At 48.1% G+C, this 24,107-nt stretch overlaps 1 protein-coding gene across 1 annotated transcript in view; it reads right to left on the bottom strand.

Annotated features, from left to right (window-relative positions):
* Positions 1 to 916: 916 nt before the first annotated feature.
* Positions 917 to 24,107, bottom strand: part of MARCHF4 (membrane associated ring-CH-type finger 4) — a gene marked incomplete at its 3' end in the record, with an annotated part of 99,079 nt that continues 75,888 nt past the window's right edge. The window contains exons 3-4 of the mRNA XM_082631136.1: positions 19,691 to 19,883; positions 917 to 1,284 (exon numbers count right to left, since the gene is read on the bottom strand). Coding sequence (XP_082487262.1) covers positions 917 to 1,284; positions 19,691 to 19,883 — 561 coding nt within the window. The remainder of the gene's footprint in view (positions 1,285 to 19,690; positions 19,884 to 24,107) is intronic.

The following is a 24,107-nucleotide window of genomic DNA, read 5'->3' as shown; positions in this document are numbered from 1 at the left end:
GACAGCTTTGAAGGCTGAAGCCACAGCAGCAGGACTGTGCTCAAGATACCCATGGGAAATCTGTAATATTGTTGTGTGTGTGTGTGTGTGTGTGTTTCCTGTAAACATCTTTGAGCCAAATCACCATAAAATAAAGTAACAAGGGCACAGAAAGACACCCTACTCCAAACCTACGCCCCCTTTGAGCCCATCTGAAATTGGGAGTTCCCAGTCTGGAAGGTTTGGAAGGGGAAGAAACGCCCCTCCCTCTGGCCACTCAGGTCAGCATCTCCCTCCCTGCACCACTGCCCCTGAGGCCTGAGTCAGGAATCCTGCCCACCCAGGTGAGCCCAGGGGCCGCAAATGCTGGGAACCTCATCCCTGCCAGCTCCCACCCATCCCTCTCCCTCCCCCCAACTGTCCCTGGAACACAGCCCAGGGAGAAACCAAAGCAAACTCAAGGGTAAAACAAGGCCGGCTTCAAGTGCTTTTGCTTCCCACACGTGCACATGTGGGCACCACCACCACCAGACACGCAGCTTCGCCCTCCCCAGCCGCCACTTCTCCCAGGTGTTTTGCACAGGGGGGCACATCTGGGTGCCTCTGTTGTTGTGTTTTGTTAGGCTCAGTATGTATTGTACTTCGTTGCTGGGTTTGTATTGGTTTTCCTCGTGCTTGTTGGAGAATGGTATTGACCGGCTGGAAATCAGGAAAACGCTCACAGCGCCAGCCTCCCTCCAGCTCCAGTCCTGCCCCCAGGCCCCTCAAGGCACCGCCCCCCCCAGCACCGCCTGCCCTCTGGCCCCTGGGGTGCCTCCATGCCTCCCCACACCTGCTCCCCAGGTGGCATCCCGTCAGGGGCGGCCCTCCCCGGCCCCCCCTCTCCTCGCTCTCGTGCGTGCGTGTGTGGTCACAGCTCCCTCCCAGGTCTCTCCTCTCACACTGTCGTGACCCTCATGACCAGCTCTCGGCTGCCGCCCTGGGGGGTCCGCTGTTCATGAGGTCTTAAGTGACTCAAGATGTGCAGGATGGTGTAAGCACAGTGGTGATCGGACAGAGGGCCTGAGGGGTGGCCAGCCGCCCGGGCAGGGCCTTCCTCAGGGGCAGGGGTGCCCGCAGCCTCCTCTCCGGAGGGGGGCGCGTTGGCCTGGGTGGATGAGGACGTCCGGGCGTTGGTCCTGCCTCCTGCCTTTTGATCCTCCAGGTCTTTTGTCTTGTCATAGTTCAGCACTTTCCACTGCTGGTTGACAGCCTGCCACCGTTTAAAGATGCGGTACACGGAGGGTCCCTCATGGATGATGAGACCTGGGCAGCAGGGAGAAGAGAAAAACAAAGGCAAGTAAGAGATAGCAGCTCACTGCCGGGAGAAACCAGTCTCCCTCTGTTTATAAGTGAGCATAGGCATTGGGTAAGCCAGATTTATATTGGTTTGATTTGTTCTTTTCAAACCTACCTTTCAGCTCTGGGCCACATGGCAACCATCCTTACGTTTCTAGGCTCAACGAGTCTTTGGAAGTACGTGGAAGGCCACCACACCGAGGGCGCGAGAGAGTCGGGCACCTACATGCAGTGCTTTTGCTTCTGCCTCTGCTCTATCCCTCTTACTCCTTGGCCTGACAAAATCCAAATTCATTGTCCATTAAGGCGTAATACAAATATCTTTTTCTCCCTCTGCCATGTGTCTGTGGCACCTGGCACTTAGCAGATGTTGACTGAATCCTGTGCCTTCAAAGATACCATAAAAGAAACCCTATGGTCATTCCATACCTGCTGAATGTCTGAAATTCCACTGATTACCTCTTGGGTATTTAACAAAAAGCCCAGTGATACTAATATACACACATTGCTGGCAGAGCGAACTCTGGCATGGTTCTTTTGGCCAGGGGCAGTGTAGAGTCAGAAACGAGCTATGTCAGACAACCAGGAAACTAAATATTAATTGTGTGCCTACTATGTGCTGAGCACTAGGGATAGCACAGTGAGCAGGACAGGCAGAGTCCTGCCCTCAGAGAGCTGGCATTCTAGTGGAGAGGCACACAACAGACACGGAAACAAACCAATAAGACTATTTCAGGCACGGACACATGCGATGAGGAAGATAAAACAGGGGGAAATAGCCACTGCCTGCAGACACTGAGAGTCCTCTTTGATGGAGATGGTAGTAAGGGCTTGTGAGGGAGGTGATATCTGAGTTGAGACTTAATTTCTTTTTTTTTGTTGTTTTCTCTCTTTTTCTTTTTTTTTCCGGCCGGGCCACACAGCTTGTGGGATCTTAGTTCCCCGACAAGGGATTGAACCTGGGCCACAGCCATGAAAGCGCCTAGTCCTAACCACCGGACCACCAGGGAATTCCCTTGAGTTGAGACTTAAATGATGAGAAGGAGGGATCCATGCAAAGTCTGGAGAGAGAGCACGTTAGTGGTAAGAACTGTAGGCACAAAGGCCAGGAAGTGGGAATGGAAGGCACCTGGCTCAGAAAGGAGGTCAGTGTGGCCAGGGCACAGGGAATGAGTGAATGAGTGGGCAGTGCAGGGAGATGGGGGTCAGAGGCCAGTCTATGGCAAGGCCTTATAGGCCATGGCAAGGGATTTATATTCTATCTTGAGTATAAGGGGAAGCCACTGAAGGGCTGTAACAGGAGGACGATGTGGTCTGATATACCCTTCAGAAAGGCCATCCTGGCTCCTGTGAAACAATAGACTGAAGAGGGACAAGAGTAGATGCCGAAGACCGAGGAAGTGATGTAGTGATGCAACTTGGCAATGATGGCCGCTTAGACTTAAGGTGTAACGGCGGAGGAAGTGAGAGGCCACTGGAGTCAGGATGTATGTTGGGGGCAGAGCTGACAGACTTGCTGGCAGGTGAGGTGAGTCAGGAGAAAACTCTGGACAACTCTGAAGCTTCTGGCCTCAGCAGTTAGATGAGTATTGGTGTCATTGACTGAGGTGTGGTAGGCATGACGGTCAGGGGTGTGGATCTGTGTGGTGGTGGCAGCCACTGTATTAGTTTCCAATTGTTGCTGTAACAGATCACCACACATTCAGTGGCTTGAAACCACACAGATGTATTCTCCTGCAGTTCTGAAGATCAGAAGTCTAAAACTCAGTGTCACTGGGCTAAAGTGAAAGTGTCAGCAGGGCTGTTTTTTTTCTGGTGGCTTTGAGGGGAGAATCTATTTCCTTGCCTTTTTCCAGCTTTTAGAAGTTGCCTGTGTTCCTTGCCACTTCCTTGCATCACTCTGCCCTTTTCTTCTGACGTCACATCTCCTACTCCTCTCCTGTCATTGAGTCTCCCTCTGCCTTTCTCTTATGAGAACACTTTGATTACATTGGGTCCACCCAAATAATCCACGAAACTCTACCTCTTACAAGATTCTTAGATTAGTCACATCTGCAAAGTCCCCTTTGCCATATAAGGTCACATTAACAGGGATTAGGACCTGGGTGTCTTGGGGGACCATTATTCAGCCTACTACATTCATTAATAGTTATATTTTGGTTATGGTAAATTTTAGATACCTGATAGGAATCTCAATAGAAGGGTTAGGTAGGCAGTTGGACATATGAGTCTGAAGCTTAGGGAGAGGTCTTGCCTGGTGATGGAGGTCCTCAGTGTAGAGGTGGAATCTGAAGCCGTAGGAATGGCCCAGATCTCCTGGGAGAAGAGGTAGACAGACAGAAGAAGAGGGCCCATGACAGAGCCCTGAAGCTCCTGGTAATATGGAGGTTTCGTGGAGGCAGAGCCAGGAAGGGAGTTTCTGAAGGAGCAATACATGGTGTAGAAGCAAGACTAGCAAGTGTGGAAACCCCCAAGTCTAGAGAAGGACATGTTTCATGAAAGAGGGTGTGATACCTCCTTGAAATGCTGTTGAGAGGTCGGCTCAAGTGAAAGGAGGATGAGGATGAAATTAGCTTGGTGGGCACAGAGGAGGTAGGAGGAAAGATGCAATAGTGGGAAAAGCAGGTAGTTCTCATCCAAGTGCATCTTTTTCTTCCATGAAGTCATCAGCTAAGGTGGGAAGGGATAAGGGAGGAAGTGTTGAAGATTTGTGGGGAGAAGAGAAGGTGGAAAGTAATTATCTTGCAGAGTGAGAGAATGAATTTACAAGGGAGAGGTGGTAGAATTATCTGACAGTGTTGAGCACCTATTTGAGATTTGTGGCCACAATTTAAAGTGGGTCTAGTCATTGGTTGGGTGGTTTTAATTAGCATAGACTGTCTTTCCAGGTAAGTATGGCAGGAGAGAGAGTGGGACATGAGAATTATGGATGTTTGCAAAGGGAGTGGTTATCACGTTGGCCCATGGAGTCTAGACCGGGAAGGAGGGAAGTAAGAACACAAAGGGATAAGGAATAATGAAAATGGAAAAGTGGAAAGTGACAGGGTCAATGCCAAGAGGTTTCTGTGAATTTGGAGAATTGCTAGAGTCAGTGAACTACAAGGATGGGGGGTGGTGATCAGAGAGTGGGGTGTTTAAATCCAGATTTTGAAGGAATGTGGTTCTTGGTGATGATGAGCACTAGGGAGTGACCACTTGAATGGGGCTGAGGTGGGCTGGAGGGAAAATTCTTCAGAATAATGAGGAAGGCAGGGAGTTGGATAGATTATCTGCATCAGCCATCCTCAGTTCTATCAGACCAAATGCCCGCCCTCCCCCTTTTTTTTTGCAGTACACGGGCCTCTCCTGTTGTGGAGCACAGGCTCCGGACGCGCAGGCTCAGCAGCCATGGCTCATGGGCCCAGCTGCTCCGCGGCATGTGGGTTCTTCCCTGACCAGGGCAAGAAACTGTGTCCCCTGCATCGGCAGGCGGACTCTCAACCACTGCACCACCAGGGAAGCCCCAAATGCCCCCTTTCTATAACAAATTATAACAAATATATTTTAATATCCCCTTTTCTGCTCTGAAATGAAATTTACAAAATAATCCAAGCTACTATGGTTTCTTTTTTTAATTAATATAATGCCCTAACAGATTATGTACAGAAAAACAAAGGGGAAGTCATTTTATAACACGATAATATACATTTCAATATAAGTGCTGGGGCACAGCCACTTTAGAAAACAAACCCAAAACCTCATACATTTGCAAAATGCCCCCTAGGGGATGGTAACACCTCTTCCAAGGACCACTGATCTACAGAGATGCTGAGACAGGTATGGTGGGAGGGAGTGTGTGAGCCAGGTGCACAGGGGATGTGAGGAGTGAGTAGGCAGTCAGAGCCAGCAGCGTCAAGAAGGGAAAAGGGCTGGTGATGTATGATGACATTCACTTCAAAGGAGCTGGGGCTTCTGAAAGATAAAGGAAGAGAGGCAGTTTGGAGATGGTAACGGGGAGCAAGGAGGACTCATCCCACCTCCAGGCCCCCAAGATACAGTGTACTGGAGACAAAGCAGCCACCACTTAAGACAGCCATGCAAGAAACAATGTCCTCAGGAGACAGCTTTATTTCAATTAAAGGATGAAGGAAGGAACACTCGGAGGAGAGCTTGCCAATGGTGGACCATGAGGTCCAGAGGGCATGTGGAAGGGCTGGGAAGAAGGAGCCAGTAAAAGGATGAGAAAAATAGGAAAGGGATGATTGTCCATACGGTGAAGATGGTTTGGGAGGCTGGCCTCACGGTGAGTGAGATGACTGGGGATGAGGTACAGTGGGATTCTCTTGCAGCACTGTAAATCTGGGGGAGGCTGGTCTGTCCCCTGCGAGGAAGAGCTGATTCATAGGAGCAAACAGCAATGAGTCACTCCAGCCAACTCCACGTCAAGCAAAGAGACTGGATGGAAACATCTCAAAGCCTCTGCAACCTCCAACACGCTGTGATTCTAGGAGACAAGACAGCCACCCACTGCTACTCTTCCCTCCAGGACTCCAACAGCTCCTAAAATTGTACTTTGTACAACAGGTCTTCGAGGGTTCACTGAAGGAGAGACAGTCTCCCTGTAGCCCAGTTGTTCCTGATCCTTTGGATCATGTGCCCCTTTGAGGATCTGAAGAAAGCTAAGGACCATATTCCTGGAAGAAAACCCAGACACATGAACCGTCTTTATGATTTTATTGGGTTCATAGGTCTCCTTTGGACCACCTGTGGACCCCTTGATCTCCTGCCTGGTTCTGGACAAGGAGACTTCCTCTCTGCCCACTTCCTCACCCTCCCCCAATGTGACAACTCTCATCGCTTCCTTCAACCTTTTGAATACATGCCTATGCTCCCTTGGCACTGCAGTGCTCACTTGTTCATTTATTTCACAAGCCTTGTTTGAACACTGTCATGCTCTTTCCCCTAGATTGTAAGCCCCTCGAGGACAGGGATCAGATATGGTTGAGGCTTGGGCAGCTAATACGGTATCGGGAGCTTAATGAAGCCTTGGTGATGATGGAGGACATAGGGGCCTTTGGGTGGGGGCGGAATCAGGATTTTTTGAAGCCCCAAACACACTCTTTCCAATAAGAGTCACTACACTTGATTCTTAATTAGCTTCTTAATCAGACAATTTTACCCTGATTGAAGAGGGTGGCTTAAATTTCTGGTCTGAATGCTACCTCCTAATTATCTGTCTAGTGTTCAGGAAATAATTAAACCATTTTAATGGATAGATGGCTGAAGGGAAGGAAGGTGCACCTGTTTTTGTAGATAATGCTTGTTTGGCAAAAGTTGGAAAAGCACAAACTACCTCATTCGCATCCACTCCCTACCCCTCTCTCTGCTTCCTGCTCTACAGATTACTTATCAATTCCTTGAGCAGCAGAATCTTTTTTTTTTTTTTTTTTTTTTTGCGGTACGCGGGCCTCTCACTGCTGTGGCCTCTCCCGTTGTGGAGCACAGGCTCCGGATGCGCAGGCTCAGCGGCCATGGCTCACGGGCCCAGCCGCTCCGCGGCATGTGGGATCTTCCCGGACCGGGGCACGAACCCGCGTCCCCTGCATCGGCAGGCGGACTTGCAACCACTGTGCCACCAGGGAAGCCCAGCTGAATTTTTTAATGAGGGAAGATGGGTGGGACTCATTTGATAGGGACAGGTCAAGTGGGCAAAGTTGAAGAGATGGGAGAGAAAGAAGGTGAATGGTAAAATGGATAGAGAGAAAGAGAGACTAAAGTTAGAATAGGAGGAAAGAAGGCTATTGGTGAATGGAGGTGGAGAAGTAGTAGAAAACAAAATAGAAAATTAGAATACATGGCAATATCAGAAATTCAACACATTTGGATTGAGCCCCTTTCTGGGGTTTTCTATTTAATTTATCTGGTACCCATCTAATAAGGTACCCAACCCTGGGCTGTATTCACTGATACAGTTCTAGAAGAACTGCTGCCTTCCTCTTTCTCACGTCTCTCCATCTTTCAGGGGCCCTCTTCCTGTAGGCTCCAAAGGATGTTGGAACCCTTCATTTGTCATCGTATCTCTCCCCGAGCCTCCAGTTGAAATGACCCTTTGCTCAGCCCATGAGGATGGGAGGGAAGGTGGCCACTGTGAGTAGGTTGTCCTGCCTGCACAGCCCCCCTGCCCCTAACTCACCACAGTGCTGTCAGGGAGTTCTCCCTGACGTGGCATCCCAATCCTCCGCTGCTGAATTTTGGCCTTTGGTTCTTGCTGTGTCCATAGCGGTGAAATACAATTTAATTCTGTTTAGTTAGCATTTCCTGAACCTACTGTGTGTTTCTACGAGCACATGTGATGGAACAAAGACAGATTCCCATGATGTACGGAGTTAATAGGCCAAGGCTGACTGAGAAATATGCAGAGAAGAGCTCTGGTCCCCTCAGTGACACCAAGTCCTGCTTCCCACCCTCACCTCTTCTCCTACTAGTATCCTAGTTTAAGTGGTATAAAGGTTGCAGACAACTAACTCTACAACAGTGCTTCTCAAACCGGAGAGTTTATGAAAACACGGATTCCTGGGCACCAGCCCCAGACAATCTGACTCAGTAGGTCTGGGATGAGGACTAAGAATTTGCATTTCTAAGAAGCTCTCAGGGGATGCTGATGCATGGACCACACTTGAGCAGCACTGCTTAGAGCATGGGATACTGCCTCATGGAAGGCTCCGAATTTTGATCAAAGAGCTATAGATAATTTAAAAAAACACTCTGTTTCCAAATGTGACAGACATAAAAAGCTCAGGAAGCTGAAGAAATGGATACTTCCTCTCCTAGACCCAAAGACTTTTGGGTCCCACAATTTAGGGTCAACTCACTGACGAACATGTATCGAACATTCAGAGTACCTACCACTTACTAGCCTTGTGGCATGAGGTAAGTTAATTCCTCTTTCTGAGCCTCAGTTTCCTCATCAGAAAGTGGGGGCTGCTATCCCCTTGCTTATAGGGTAGTTATGAGATTAAATGAGGTAAGGAATCCTGCATGCTGATGCTTGCACTGTGCTGGGCACACATTTACACTCAATGTCACATGATATTGATTGTTTGGGGGAAATTACAGGACAGAAAAAGCCCACTCATATCTCCTCCTCCTCCTCCTTTATTGCCAACCCCGTTCCCGGCGACAAGCACCTGTTCTTCTGTCTCCTAAGTGTCCTTCCCAATCCTCAGTCATTGTTTATAGATGAATAACATGCTGGACCTGAAAGGAGCTCTGGAAACCAGCTGATTCTACACATGTCCCAAATATCCTCGCATTGTGTAATTGAGAGCTCCATTCCTGGAAGTGTGTTTCTGAAGCTCTGCCCTAAGATACTGTAGATTTTTTTTCCTGTGGGTTTTTTGTGAGGCTTAGAGTTCTCACTATCTGGACAGATACTAACAGAACTGCATTTCTCAGCTATGCTGGGTGGTGATGGTGAAGGTCATGGTGATGGTGACAATGATGGTGATGATGGTGTTGGTGATGAGAGTCAATATTTACTGAATGCTTACTATGTCCTATCACCAAAAGGGCTTTGCAAATATGGTCAACTTATCTCACAAACCCAATAAAGGAGGTGATATTATCTCCACCTTACAGAACAGGAAACTGAGCTCAGAGAGCTCTCTGCACTCAGGTGGAGCTAGGTGATTGGCACTGAATGTGAGCATGAGTCAAGCCAAGATTTAAGAAGTGGGGAGGCTTTCCTGGTGGCGCAGTGGTTGAGAGTCCGCCTGCCAATGCAGGGGACACGGGTTCGTGCCCTGGTCCGGGAGGATCCCACATGCCACGGAGCGGCTGGGCCCGTGAGCCATGGCCTCTGAGCCTGTGCATCCGGAGCCTGTGCTCCGCAACGGGAGAGGCCACAACAGTGAGAGGCCCGCGTACCGCAAAAAAAAAAAAAAAAAAGAAATGGGTACTGAGGGGAAAAGTGTATGTGTGCGTGTGTGTGGTGTGTGTTCACGCACGTGCACGCACCTTATCCATGTTCTCTTGTATTTTCTATTAGATGGAGATAAAAGATTCAAAAGCCTAAGGAACTGTGGAGCCACAAGATGCAAGGGTCTTCGGTCCCTGAATCACTGTATGGAGGAGAACCTCCCACTGACAAAACCTTCTGCTGGGTTAAAACACTGAATTTGGGGGCTTACTTTTTTTCTATCTACTGGAGTTACCCTAACTAAAATGCCTTCAGTGCTAGATTAGGGGCCACAGAGAAAAGCAGTTGTGGCTCAATGGCACAGTTTACCTGGTCCCCAAAATATATTAGCTGGCTTGAGCATCCACTTTATTTACCAGATTGTAGCTATTTCTAGCCACAAACCCACCATCAATGGACAGACTTGCCACTTCTGAATCTATCCCAAAATGTGCTGCAGGCACTAAAGGCAGTTCCTAAGAGCTGTTCCTAAAATATTTGAGCCTTGTCAGCATAACTGGAGTAACTGAACTGCCTCCCAAGGGGTCTCCTCGGAGGGGGACAGTGAGTGCTTGGCGTGTCTACTTCTAAATCGGTCATCTTCATCCTCCAAGCATCCAGCAGCTCAGGTGTGGAGAAGGGTGACCATGCACAGGAAGCGGGGGTAGGGGGATGGAGGGGAGGTGCTTAAGGAAGGGGGTGGGGGGATACGTGTTAACAGTTAATCCAGAAAGTTGGATAAGCCACATGCAGGTAACAGAACATGGACTGAGCATCGTCTGGCCCATTTTTGTGGCTGATGCTTATGGGTTGTTTGGCCTGGCTCAGCAGTATTGGTCATCCCCGCAGTCACAGTTGTCAACCTCCGACAGTCATGACCTCTCACAATGGAAGTAATTCAAAAATCCCGGAATGTCAGACCTGAAAGGACCTTGTAGGTTATCAGGTTCAACCCTCTCAGTTTATAGGTAAGTCAGCTGAGTGGTAGCGAGAGGCGGTAACTTGCCCCAGGTCACAGAGGCAGCTGGTAGCTTATCTGCTCCTCAGATCTAGGTCTTCTGCTTCCTAGTCTCTGCTGCTGCACCAGGCTGCCTCCTCCATATTTTCAGTTTCCTAATCAGGGAATTAAGAGGTTTGACAGGTGAGGTCATTGCTACCCAGAAGGAGGGAGGGAGGGAAGGAATCCTTGCGGCATTTATGTGTTTTTTGTTAATGTGAATTAAAATTAAGTTTGAAGAACAGTGTTTTCAAAGCGCTGTTGCCCCCACCCCCTGCCCACTTGCTGTAAACTGGGATTTGAATCCCTTTATCTCAGAGGGCAGGTACCAAGTACCTCTAAATCATAGGAAAGTTACTCAGTATACTGCACATAGAGGAAGTTTTAACAAAAACTCTTCTATAATGTCATCAATTACCCTAGCCCACTGTTTGAAAGATTTGGAGCAGTTTCAGAATCTTGCTCACTTTCCTTACCCTGACCCCATTTCACTCACAAGTGAAAAACAAACATGATGAGGATGAGGTCCTCATTTTTGCAGAGTTGACTTCTTGGTGGCCAATCTCTTGGTCTGTGGAGTGAAAAAAAAATGTTTTTGGTGCCAGAGACCTTAATTAATTTGCTCTTGTTAAATCCTAATAACTTGACCCACTGGAGCAGAGAATGTCCCATTTGTTTCCTGGGTGGCTCTGTCAACTTCTCTGCCGGGGAAGACAGTGTCATTAGAGATGACGGAAGAGTAGGCAGGTGGAATGGGGACGTTCGATGTAATCAGATCTTCTCATTTAGGGGACACGGGTGAGGGAGCCAAAACCTTCCAGAAGAGGCACTGCTCCAAATGACAGCAGATTCTCAATTATGGGAGGACTCCGGGTCAGGCGCTCCAAGCTGTGGCTGGATTCAGGTTTTAACTGTTTTGGCATACCTTTATTGAGTGTCTACCTCGAGGGACATCTACCCTGACCAAGTACCTCCTACCCTGGTCACTGATACGTATAAGTGCCTGCTCCTTTACATGTGCCATCTTATTCAATCCTCTCAACAACCTCTGAAGACAGTATTATCAGCCCATTTCACAGATGGGAAAACAAAAGCAGAGAGAGGTTATGCAAATCACTTAAGGTCAAAAGGTTAGTAAGAAACTGAGCAATATGCAGTCCCAGACCATTATGTAGCATCACTCCTGCCACTTCGGAGACCCAGCACTCTGGGTTTTGTGGCTCAGTCCCTCCTGCTGTTTTCTCATCTTCTGTCTCCTTCCATCCCTTAAGTGTTTAGTGTTGCCCAGGTCTCTGTCCTTAGTCATCTACTCTCTGAACATTCCTCCTAAGTTATCTATTCAAAATCCACAGCTTCACACACCTCTAATTGTTGCCTTCCAAATCTGTCTTCAACTGCCTACTTTCCTTACCTGTCCCCCCTCCCGCCTTCTACATCTTCCTCTACGTCACAGGAGGGGACCACCTGTGCACTAAAAGAAAGCCTTTCCCTCTTTCTACCCCAGCAAAGAGACACCTTCCTGGCCTTGCATTCTCCTCTTTGCAGATAATGTCCTCCATGTGTCTTGCATCTCTTCTACGACAAACTCTTGACTTAGCAACTGCCTCTTGCCTCTCTGCCTGGATTTTAGGTTTAGGATGGTCCTTTTTTTTTTTGGCTGCCTTTGCTGAAGACATATACTTTGGTTCCCATTTGTTTCATCCATTGCCCACCCCATTCTCATGCTCAGCAATGGCGCCTAGTCCCCACTCAAGCCAGAGCCCCGGGGCTCCCACTTGCCTGAAGGAGTTCAGACAGTCCTATCAAATCCACATCCTATGTGCTTCTCAAGGTCATCCCATACACTTCTTCCCCATTGCCACTGTTTTGCATCTCTTTCCTTCTTGCTCAGACTATTACAAGCATGTTTCCAGCTGGCCTCTCCCAATGTCTAGTCTGTCCAGCTCTGATCCATCCTCCCCACAGCTACCAGAGCTGTCTCTTTAAAACACACATCTGATCATAATTCTTCTCTGTATAAAATCTTATCAATCCCTCCCCATCACCAGCAGGGTAGTCTGAGCTGCTTAGCACATGACTTGTGATCTGTGAGATCTGGTTCTTGCCAACCTCCCCATTCCCATGACCCACCTCTCCACCCTGGCTCTTTGCACCGAGCCATATAAATCTGCCCAAAGTTTCCTAAGCACACCTTGTTCTCGCATGTCTCTGGGTCTCTACACATGTTCTGCCTGGAAAGTTCTTCTCCACTCTTCTGGATAAATTTTGACATTTCTTTTAAAACAAGCTCAAGGATAGGGTTCCTTCCTTTAGAAACCTTTCTTGGACACCTCCAAGAGAGAGTTAATTGCTCTCTGCTCTGTTCTACCTTCCTCTATATCTTGTAAAACTCCTGCTATGTTGTGATTTATTTGTAGACTGTGAGCTCCTTGAGGGCAGGGACTGTGTCTCATTCATCTCTGTGTTAATATTCCCTAGTTTCAGGAACAAAACAAGACATCCAACAAATGATACTGAATGAATGGATCTGACCATCCCAAGCCCACTCTGATTCAGTCATTTCCTGTGCTCACTCATCTCTGTGTCCCAGCTCTTATTATTGCCATCAATAATTACCTTGTCTGCCTCCCCAGTGAAGTGTAAGATCCTTGAGAGCAGGTGCCCTTTCAGTAAATATTTCTGAGTGAAGGAATGGATGCCCTAATTTAAAGCTAACCAGTACATTTAGCTACCCACATCCCAAGTACCTTTCACCAGAGTGTCACAGGGAGACAAACCACGCAAATTTCATCTCAATTTCTCAAGCCTCCCTCTTAGTTGGTGTCAGAACAGCACTGATTAAAAGGGAGGTACAACAACAGCTAACCTCCAAAACCCTGAGTATGGGACAGGAGCAGCTGGGGCTCACTGAACTTCTTATTGTTACCAGCCATTACTCTGTGGGTCAAGGTATTACTGGACCAATTTCCTCTCAACCTGCCTCCTCATCCAAGCCCTGCATCTGCAATTTCACAGAGCAATCAGAGATGAAATAGGCAGTAAAAAGTGCCCAGGAATTGGAGCCAGAAGTTTGTGGTCCAGTCCTCAGCTCTGCCATCTGCTTAGTTATGTGACCTGGAGCCCAACTGCTTTAAACCTATTCTCACCTGTTAAATATGGATAATACTTACCCTGCTTATCTTTTAGGGTTGTTGGCCCCTTTCTCAGTTCCTCTCTGTTGCAGGGGTTTGGTGGTTTGTTCTGTCTACAGCAACTTACATCTGGCTTTCACAGTGGCATACATTGGTCTAGGGAGTTAGGACTGTAAGCCAAGAGATGCTTAATCTGTAGAGGCAGCCCTTATCCCAGAATATACAACCCTCTGATATGACCAAGTCCAGAGACATTGTCCACAACCCTGGACCCATGCTGCATCAAACAGAGAATCCAGACCTTTCTGGCAACCATTTCAGGCAAAATCCTTTGGTGAGAACCAAAGGCCATTGTCTGAAAGTCATTGCTTTCACTGATTGACCTGGAGGCCAGCCAGGTGGACACAGCCACAGATGGGGCTGACGTAGCTTCACAAGCAGCAAGTTGACCATGTCCCAGACTCTGCGTCCTCTTAGCTTCATGGCAGAGAATATCTGCTGAGTTGGTGTTGGTGCTCAGTGGATTTTCTCCTCATGTGCCTCTCCCACTCTCACTAAATTTCCCTTAGCACACCACTCTGATAGAAAAGCTAAATACATTTTTAAGGATTAATTAAACCTCTATATTATGTTTACTTAGATTTATACTATCTGAGGCCATTTAACAGTTTAGGGGATAGACCAAGGTGTCTGAAGAGTAGAGAAAGTTCAAAGAATTTTTTTTTTTTTTTTGCGGTACACGGGCCTCTCACTGCTGTGGCCTCTCCCGTTGTGGAACACAGGCTCCGGACGCTCAGGCTCAGCGGCCATGGCCCACGGGCCCAGCCGCTCCGCGGCATGTGGGATCTTCCCGGACCGGGGCACGAACCCGTGTGCCCTGCATCGGCAGGTGGACTCTCAACCACTGCACTACCAGGGAAGCCCTCAAAGAATTATTTTAACAAACGGTCTGATTCCTTTCTTACTCCACCTCTTGAGTTAACATGGGGCTAGACTCATTTTCCTTTCTCCCGAGGATAAAATTTCTATCCAGGTACTAAATTGCTCCATCTATCCAAGCAGCTAGGGTCTATGGATATGGATTCTTTCAGTCAACATCTCTTGAAAACACCCACCTCCCTCATTTCCACTTCCACCCAGTCTCTGGTGAGGATCCCGCTCTTCCTCTGCCCACCTTTTCATATCATCTTCTTCCACTCTCCCAGGACTTCTGGAAGGAAAGTTTCTTCTTTTCCAGTGGAAGTGAGCTAAATGATTGAGTTTTAAAACTGGTGACTGCCTCAAAAGTCTGTAGGTGCCCCCCTGTGGCTCTCTGTGGTTTCCATCTTTGTGCAGTAAGAGGACCACATCGTGCCTCCTCCTGATTGGCCCAACCTGGTCTCTGTCCCTGTTCTAGCTTCCCTGCCTCCCATTGGTTCAGTGAATCAGGCCAGAAGTCCAGATTCATGAATGGAGTCAGGAGGTGTAGGAGAGAAATTATGGCACACTCTCCTTCAAGAGGAACAGACTGGACCCTGGGTTGGCATTCTGGTTTGTTTCCCCTGAAAATCTGATGAAGGTGGAGCGTCAGCTGGGTTATAACATTGCCTAAGTTGGAGGTGACCCCTGACGGGTGGGTGCTTTACCGTGAATACTGCTGGGAGGCTGTAGCATTGGGCTTTCTGAGTCCAGTGACTCTGGTGAATAAGTGTGACTTTTGCGGAGACCCTGGAAACTAGGCCAAGATGGACCCACTGTTGTGGATTTCATCTCCTTGTTTCTGAACTATCATTTAGGGGCTGAGAGACTAGCCCTAGACTAGGATAGGGAGTGTGGTGAGGACTCTCCTGCAGAGGTAAGCTGGACCTGCCTTATGGAGGCTGTGGGTCCTGTCCTGCATTCCTCTAAGGGAATCTGGTGCCAAACATGCTCTCTTGTAGTTCCGTGCATCTGAATGTCTAGTTAAGCCTAAAAATAAAGAGGCTCCACCTGATTTTCCCTTCCAGAGAGCCCTTAAAAGCTGATAGTGTTACACCCACTTTTTTTTTTTTTTTTTGCGGTACGCGGGCCTTATACCCACTTTTGCAGTGCTGTGTGTCCCCCCCCCCCCCACTGCAACTGACCAGAACATGGCAGAGGAGAAGTGTCTGGTACTTGAACTTCACCCTTACAACCACCATCATCACTCTTGATCATCATCATCATCATCAAAATCATCATCATCATCGCAACCACCACAAGAATGTGTGCATTCCAGCTCCTGCCCGTCACCTCCAACTCTCTTAACTAGATCACATATTACTCCCTTTTTAACTTTGTCTCCCAGCATTTTCTCCTATGGACAGCATTTCCTAAAACAAACAAACAAACAAAAAAAAAAACCCTGAACTGAGAGCCCTACCGTGCTGCCTGAATTAACCTAAGACAAATTCTTCAGTCTCAGAGTTTCACCATCTGAAAAATGGGAGGAATAATCATTGCCCCTGGGGACACGCTTCTGAAACAGAATTAGCTCCAGTTAGAATCAATAAAATAATAGAGCAGTCTGAACTTTCTAAAGGTGAGATAGTCTAAATATAAATATATCTGACCACTTTTGGACGGCACCGAAAGCGATTAGGGTCCCTATGCATTCCCCTTCCATCCGATGGCTGTCTCCAAGCAGTCACTGGCTGCCAGAGCAGAATGGATAGTTCATGGTGTGGCTGTACACCTGGGAAATGATGTTCTCCTGAAAGCTTGGAAGGAAGGACAATAATGTGAAAACTCTCAGTATATGGCTCACTCTGCTTCTCCCGTAAATGGAGTGACTGAGTGCCACGTGTACACAAGAAGAGAGAGAAAAGTGGGCCAGGGGGAGGCAGGTAGATAGAGGGGCCAGGAAGAGACAGAGGAGATGGAGCTGAGGACCCCTCCTCAGGGGAGACCCCATGAGCACTAGGCAGGCCTGAGTAGGGGTGCTGGGTGGCTCAGAGCCCCAGGGAGCAGGCCTGCGGTGAAGGCCCCTCCTGTAAGTGGGCCCAGGTGCCCTCAAAGTCATAGGTGGCATCTGTAGGTAGTCCATAAGTGACTCTGCAGGATTCCTGGTATCTGATGCGAGGATAATGGAAAGAGCCTTAGACCGCCAGCTAGGAGACCTTGCTTCTAATCCCAGCTGAGCAATCTTGAGAAGATTATTTCTCTTCTGTGGGCCCCTGTTCTCTCAACTTCCAAACAAGGGAGTTGCACTGGTCGATCACATGACCAATTCTCTTCTATGTCCCGTTCTCTCCGTTTTCAAATCTATGGACCCCTGACTGGGAGATGGTATTTATGCTTCTCTCTCTCACCCATGCTCCCTCCAGGAGAGGAGCTTACTGGTGACTTCACTGGCCCAGGGGCTGTGGGCAGAATGGACAGGGTGCCATTACTGAGCAGAAGCTTTGAGAAGCACTGCAAGTTTCCACCCATACTCCTGTGCTCCTGCGCTTGGCTAGAAGAATACATCCCAGTAGTCCCTGCTCCATTAGCCTGGGCCCCAACATGAGGAGAAGGCCTGAACCCAATACACAGTCAGAAGCTAAGTCCAGCCAAGCCCAGCAGAACCAAGCCATCTTGCAGACCCATGAGTGGGACATAAACGCTTGTTGTGAGGCAGTGCGATTTTGGAGTTGTTTGTTACTGCAGCCAAAGCTGATCCATACACCACGTGACAGGAAAGCATGTCTCACAGATGCGCACACCAGGGACTGATCAAAAGCCTGCCTGAAGGAGAATGAAGGGCCCCTACAGGAAGGCTTCCACTGCTTCCGCCTCCATGCCAGCGCCACACACCTCCATATGGAAACACACCTGGGTTTTGGCATCAACAGCCTGTGCCTCAGCAGGACTAGGAAAGGAGTCTGGTAGGAGAGGGAACTAAATTAGAATGCCTCAAAGTCAAATTCCTCCCCATCCACAGTCCTCTCTCTTCCATAGGCCTCCAAGCCTGGGCGGTCTGTTTCTTTCACTGCCTATGGGCCGTGATTAAGGGGGAAGGGTAAGTTGTGACAAAGCGAGAGAGAGGCATGGACATATATACACTACGAAACGTAAGGTAGATAGCTAGTGGGAAGCAGCCACATAGCACAGGGAGATCAGATCGGTGCTTTGTGACCGCCTGGAGGGGTGGGATAGGGAGGGTGGGAGGGAGGGAGATGCAAGAGGGAAGGGATATGGGAACATATGTATATGTATAACTGATTCACTTTGTTATGGGGCAGAAACTAACACACCATTGTGAAGCAATTATACTCCAATAAAGTTGTTAAAAAAAAAAAAAGGCTCTTGAACTTAGGGTGGAGGTACCGGTTTAGCCAGCAGGGAGAGGCAGCAAGACGCTTAGACAAGTTTACAAGTTCCATCATCACTGGTCTCTAGCTGCTGTAATCAGTATGCAATTCTCCAGGCCTCTCTGATTCCCAGTATTAAAGGACCCCAAGGAAAATGAACACCCTCTCAGCCCAATTCTAGCTAATAGATGTTTTCTTGCCTACAGAGTAGTGTAGCATATTTGACATAATACACAAGCTGGTGTGCGGCAAGGACAGCTGTGGAACTCTGGTACTCTCAGTGCTGCAGCCTAGGGGGGTAACCTAAGAGGTCCAGGTTGGGGTGTATGACCAGGGCTTGAGCATGCTTCATTCACTCAGAGAAAACTGGGGTCATTCCCCACCTCCTCAGTCACTTGGATGAAGACTTCAGAGTTGACAGCCACAGTCATCTGTTGGGAAAAACAGAGAGCCCTCCACCAACCAAGGTAACAAAACGGAAGAGGAGGGAACGTACATTTGGGAATGGTGTAAGGGAACAAGCAATAACGGCAGTGGTGGGTTTCCAACCTTTTGCTAAAACACTGAAGGTTTTAAAACAAAACCTTACCTGGAACAGACACATATATAAACAGATGAAAGTGCAGAAGCTCAGGGTGAAGCGGGGGTAAAATTTCAGAGCCTGTCTGTATAGCATTTCATTCTCCACTCCTAAAAGTGGCTCCTGAAGTTGTGTATGGAACCCCAGAACTATATACACTTTACAAACCACAGGCTAGAGAAAGCTTGGGCATTAATAGGCTTAAAGAAAACTGGGCAATCCCATTACTGGGCATATACCCTGAGAAAACCATAATTCAAAAAGAATCATGTACCAAAATGTTCATTGCAGCTCTATTTACAATAGCCCGGAGATGGAAACAACCTAAGTGTCCCTCATCGGATGAATGGATAAAGAAGATGTGGCACATATATATACAATGGAATATTACTCAGCCATAAAAAGAAACGAAATTGAGCTATTTGTAATGAGGTGGATAGACCTAGACTCTGTCACACAGAGTGAAGTAAGTCAGAAAGAGAAAGACAAATACCGTATGCTAACATATATATATGGAATTTAAGAAAAAAAATGTCATGAAGAACCTAGGGGTAAGACAGGAATAAAGACACAGACCTACTAGAGAATGGACTTGAGGATATGGGGAGGGGGAAGGGTTAGCTGTGATAAAGTGAGAGAGAGGCATGGACATATATATTCACTACCAAACGTAAAATAGATAGCTAGTGGGAAGCAGCTGCATAGCACAGGGAGATGAGCTCGGTGCTTTGTGACCACCTAGAGGGGTGGGATAGGGAGGGTAGGAGGGAGAAGCAAGAGGGAGGAGATATGGGAACATATGTATGTGTATAACTGATTCACTTTGTTATAAAGCAGAAACTAACACACCATTGTAAAGCAATTATACTCCAATAAAGATGTAAAAAAAAAAGATTAAATGGGGACACTGTCTCTAAACACCCATCAGTACGCCTGTCACATAGTAAGTACTCAATAAATGTTATATATCAGGTTATAAAAAGAAAAAGAAAGCTGGGAAAAAAGGGAGCAGGTATCATCATAGCAGTTTCTGGGCATTTTGCTGTGAAGAGAATGGAATTAAATGTATAGGCATCCTTTGTCATGACTTGGCAACGTTGGTGCACACAACAGATAAGAGGCCTTCCACAACTTGCTTGAGGCAGGTAGACTGACCAACCTACTTTTCTCAGATATTTTTAGGACAAGGATCCTTATTCTTATCTTCAACTGGGAAGGGCAGATTTGCTTGGGAAAGACCCAGATCTTCCTCCTTTGCTCTGCTTCCTCCTACTCTCTAGTCACCCCTCAAATCTAAGCCACTGGCCCCTCCTGAGCTCATAGGTCTCAAGCCTGGTGCCATCTCTGCTTTGACCTTCAAGAGGGAAGGACCCTGAGGGATATGTCTAATTCATCAGTATGCAGCTCCCCATTTCCGGTAGAGACCAGCCCCAGACCCACCTATGCACACCACATCCATGAATCCATACATCCCGTAGCAGATCTGGAAGAGGAGGTCTTGGCGCTGCCATTTTGCTGAGGGGCTGAAGGTCGACCAGATGAGCCAAGAGATACTGGCGATGAGGAAGAGGGAACCCAGGATGGCAGCTGCAATCTGAACCTTCTCAATGACTGTCAGAGAGATGGCCTGCCACTGAAGAGAAGAGAACGGGGGGTTAGCGGTTGCTTGGATGCCCTTACCCCATGTCCATCCCATTCCCATCCGTCCTCCTTCTGCTGCCCCAAGCTCTCGCCTCTGGATTTAAACCTGGGCTTTCCAACTTATAATGCGATAGCTATTTTTGCAAGTTTCTGAGGCTGACACTGTGCTTTTGATGTGGAGGAAACCTGTATCACACTAAATGATCAGAAGTCATTACAGGGAGGGGGGTCTGGGCGGGCATGGCTGGGAAGGAAGGCCTTTGTGGTTGATGAGGATACAGACAGAAAAATGGGAAATAAAAGTGGAAATGCAGAGTGTAGGTGGTGTTCCGGGCCCCCAGAATATTCTTTTCTGAGCAACACATTATTTTCTCACTAACAGGTGCTGAGAGGGCACAGACCTTTTTTTTTCTTCTTTTTTTCACTTGTTTTCTACAACACTGGGCATGTCATTTAATATACATGCTAGAGATTACCAATTCAACAGACAAAGAGAGGACACAGGATGTGGGGGAGAGGTAAGAAAAACAGTATAATTTACTGACCGTATATGAACACTGAGATTTCAGGGTTTTTTTAAACAGAAAAAAAGCACTATGCTAATAGCAGTATTGATGGATGGGTTGAAGGCTAGGGTGTGGGTGGGTTTCCACTCCAAAATTCTATGAGTCTATGGCTGGTCCAGGTAGCATAGGCCTAGATGAGCCATGAGTTGGATTTTAGTTTGGAATTTGTTCATGCTCTTGCTCAGCAAATATGTACTGGGTATTCTCTGTGTGCCAGGCATCCTGCTAGGTGCTGAAGACAAACCAGTAAGCAAAAACATACAAGACTTCTGCCTTCACAGGGCTTTTCATCTAGGGAACACAGACAACCAAATAATTATTTACTACAGCAATCCATCTGGAGTAAGAAAGGGAGGTACGTGGCACGTGAGAGACTACGATAGGGGGTTTCACTTCCCAGAGGAAGCAATGAGTTGACTGGGAATTTACTGGGCAAAGAGAGGAGGGAAGCATGCTCCAGCAGAGGGAAGAGCATGTGCAAAGGCCCTGTGACAGAAGAAAGCATGGTGAACATGAAAACCTGGAAGAAGACCAGAGAGGGCAGAGCAGAGAGCAGGGAGTATGGGGTGAGACGACTGGGAAAGTAAGAAGGGAAGACCACGTGGGAGCTTGAAGAACATGCACAGATTTTTGACTTTATCATAAGAGTAAACATGATGCTCTTGAACAGTTTTAAGAAGGGGAGTGACAGGATCTGGTTTGGGAAGGTGGAGGGAAGGACTATCTTCTGATTGTAGAAGTTTGCATAATGCCCTGCAGAGAGCATCCCCAGAAGGCATTTCAGGAGGCATTTCAGAACTCTCAAGGAAAGGCGGACAACCTTCCTTCTGCCAACAGTGAGCCCTCCCTGCACATTAAATGGCCTGGATGGAAGCACTGATTCTGGCTCCAGCCAGGACTGACCAGAGGCCCCTAAGGAACTGTAACTACTGGAAAACATTTTGCTTGCTAGTCTAGATGTAGGACATTAGCCTTTGCACTTAATTATACAGATCGCATCCCATCACAGGTAATTGGGCCCTTACATTTTCCACTCTCCAGCCTAGGGTTACACATAACAAAGGCATTTTCCAGAAGATGGCCTGATCCGACAGGCTCCTCCCTTAGATGACAACTGCTTCGTCCAGAGCCTGCCTCCTGACTGAGCTTTTTGTTTCCACCACTGTGACATCAATACCCTCCCTTTCTGCTCCAGATTTCACAAACCCCAAATGGAGAGGCACAGGAAGCTCCCCTTAATCCCTAAAGCCCCTTCCTACCAGCCCCTAAGCCACCCGAGGAAACTAAACAGCGCTCCCGACTACAATTTGAAGCAGGAAGAAGAAAGAACAGGAGGAGGTGATATGCACAAGGCTCTCCTCCTGTCTGTCCGACGGGAGGCTCCACAGAGCTGCAAGGAGAAAGCAGACGACAGGAGAGCTCTGCAGTCTCCCAGGGAGGCTGGGAAGGGGAGAAGGGCTCCAGAAGCACCAGGCTGTGCCACCGCCAGACCCCCAGAGCTTCGTCCCCAGCGAGATCCTGATCGCAGTGTCCTGAGACTTCTCCGTGCCCTGCTGTGCAGCAAATGGAGAGACAAAGAGGAAAGCACATGAAGACGGGATGATTCCTTCCTTATAACAGGAAGAGGAAGTGAGCAAGGGCCAGGTGACCCAATCCTAGCCCAGCTCTTCTCCAACTTGTGGACTGTGACCTAGGAGAAGTCAATAAATCATCAAGGGACTTCCCCGGTGGTGCAGTGGTTGGGAATCCGCCTGCCAATGCAGGGAACATGGGTTCGAGCCCTGGTCCAGGAAGATCCTACATGCCGTAGAGCAACTAAGCCCATGCACCACAACTGCTGAGCCTGTGCTCTGGAGCCCACGAGCCACAGCTGCTGAGCCCGTGTGCTGCAATGGCTGAAGCCCGTGCACCTAGGGCTTGTGCTCCGCAACAAGAGAAGCCACCGCAATGAGAAGCCCGCGCACCACAATGAGGAGGGGCCCCGGCTCACCACAACTAGAGAAAGCCCACGCGGCAATAAAGACCCAATGCAGCCTAAAGTAAATAAATAAATAAATAAATTTACCAAAAAAATTATTAAAAAAAAAATCATCAAGACTTCCAAAAAGTGGAGATAGTTGGTCCCTCCTGCTTTCTAGAGTATTGCGATGGTTAAGTGAAATTAATCAGTGCTCTGAAGGGTACATGCTGCCATCATTTTTGTTCTTCATTATGTTTCAGCAAAAGTACAGCTATGCATGTCAAGATGGGCCTACTTATAACTGTAGTTAGCAAACTCCGTGCTGGGCACTGCAGGGTAGAGGTTAAGGGCCAGACTCAGAAGTCAGACCCCTTGGATGTAACCCTGCTCCACCAGGGTGACCTTGGACAGACTGCTGACCCCTCTGTGCCTCTACTGTCTCATCTGTAAACTGGGAATAATAATAGTACATTGGGTTGTTTTCAGTATTAAATGTGATGATGTATGGGAATACCTAGAACAGTGACTGGTCCCCAGTTAGCACTAACTAAATGTTCATTAATATGATTGCAGTTCAGGTGTAGCAAAGAGGATGAGAAGCAGCCACAGAACCTTGAGACCACAAGGCCACCCTGACATGCCTCCTTTCTCAAGGGGCTCTTTCTAGAAACAGAGCTTGCCGAGGGTCACTGAAATAACGTACTGTCTTGTCCGCTGTTTCTCACAGCATTGTATGGGGCATGAACCAAGAGGTGAGAGACCTGAGACCTGGAAGAAACTTTCCTACTCTGACGGCAGAGGTAGCTCCGGCACCCCATCCATTGCTCCGCTTGCTCGTGGTAGGGCCTGCCTGCTCCATCCTGTACCACAGATGGTCAGGCCCGCCTGGGAGAGCAGAAGTTGCCCCACCATGGCTGAGCAAGCAGCCGTCTCACACTTGGCTGAGCCCAAGCCCAGGACATGCAATTGGGACAATCTGGGCCACAATCACACAACACTGCTGCCAGTCCAGACTCTATCCTTCTTCTGGTACTATCTGGAAAAGTGAAATGGCATTTACTGAGCACACACCATTGAATGCAATGGTCCACTCACTATCCAGAAGTAACAGAATCAGAGAGTCTCTAGTGACTAAAAACTCACAGTTAAAGACACGGTAGTAACTTAAGAATAAAGCCATAGATCAAATTTGTTAATACTGCCATCTGCTTACTGCACTTATGAGATTAGAATGACCTTTTCTTTTCTTTATCCCCAGAAAAAAAGTTATCCCTAAATGGTTCTTCATTTTTTGTGTCGAGGGCTGATTCCTGTTTATGAGCCAAGGGCGGAGCCAAGGGGGCACTTGGCGGTGGGCTTGTGGGTTTGGACGCTGACCCTTTTCCAAGGTTTGAATCAGCTGAGAAGGAAGGGAAGAGTTAACGCACTCCAGGGCGTGGAGTCAGCTGCCTCACGGCACTGCTATTTTAAGAACACTTCAAGATTTCGGAATGAATGGCTAAAGATGGAACCAGCGCAGGGAGAAGCGCTTCTTATTCTGACCCCTTGGTACACTATTGGGATGGCTGAGGTGCCTGGGGGCTCTAATGCCTCCTTCCAGAAATAAGCCTCCCCGCTGGCCTGCACGTGCGGACACTGCAACTCCAGGTGTTTCCAGCTGCTGTTCATGCAAAGATCCCATAGCCACCCT

The sequence above is a fragment of the Mesoplodon mirus genome (assembly GCF_964341445.2).
Source record: "Mesoplodon mirus genome assembly, chromosome: 8".
NCBI classification, from domain to species: Eukaryota; Metazoa; Chordata; class Mammalia; order Artiodactyla; family Ziphiidae; genus Mesoplodon; species Mesoplodon mirus.
Note: the sequence above shows the minus strand (reverse complement) of the source record. Positions and strands in the feature narration are given on the sequence as shown.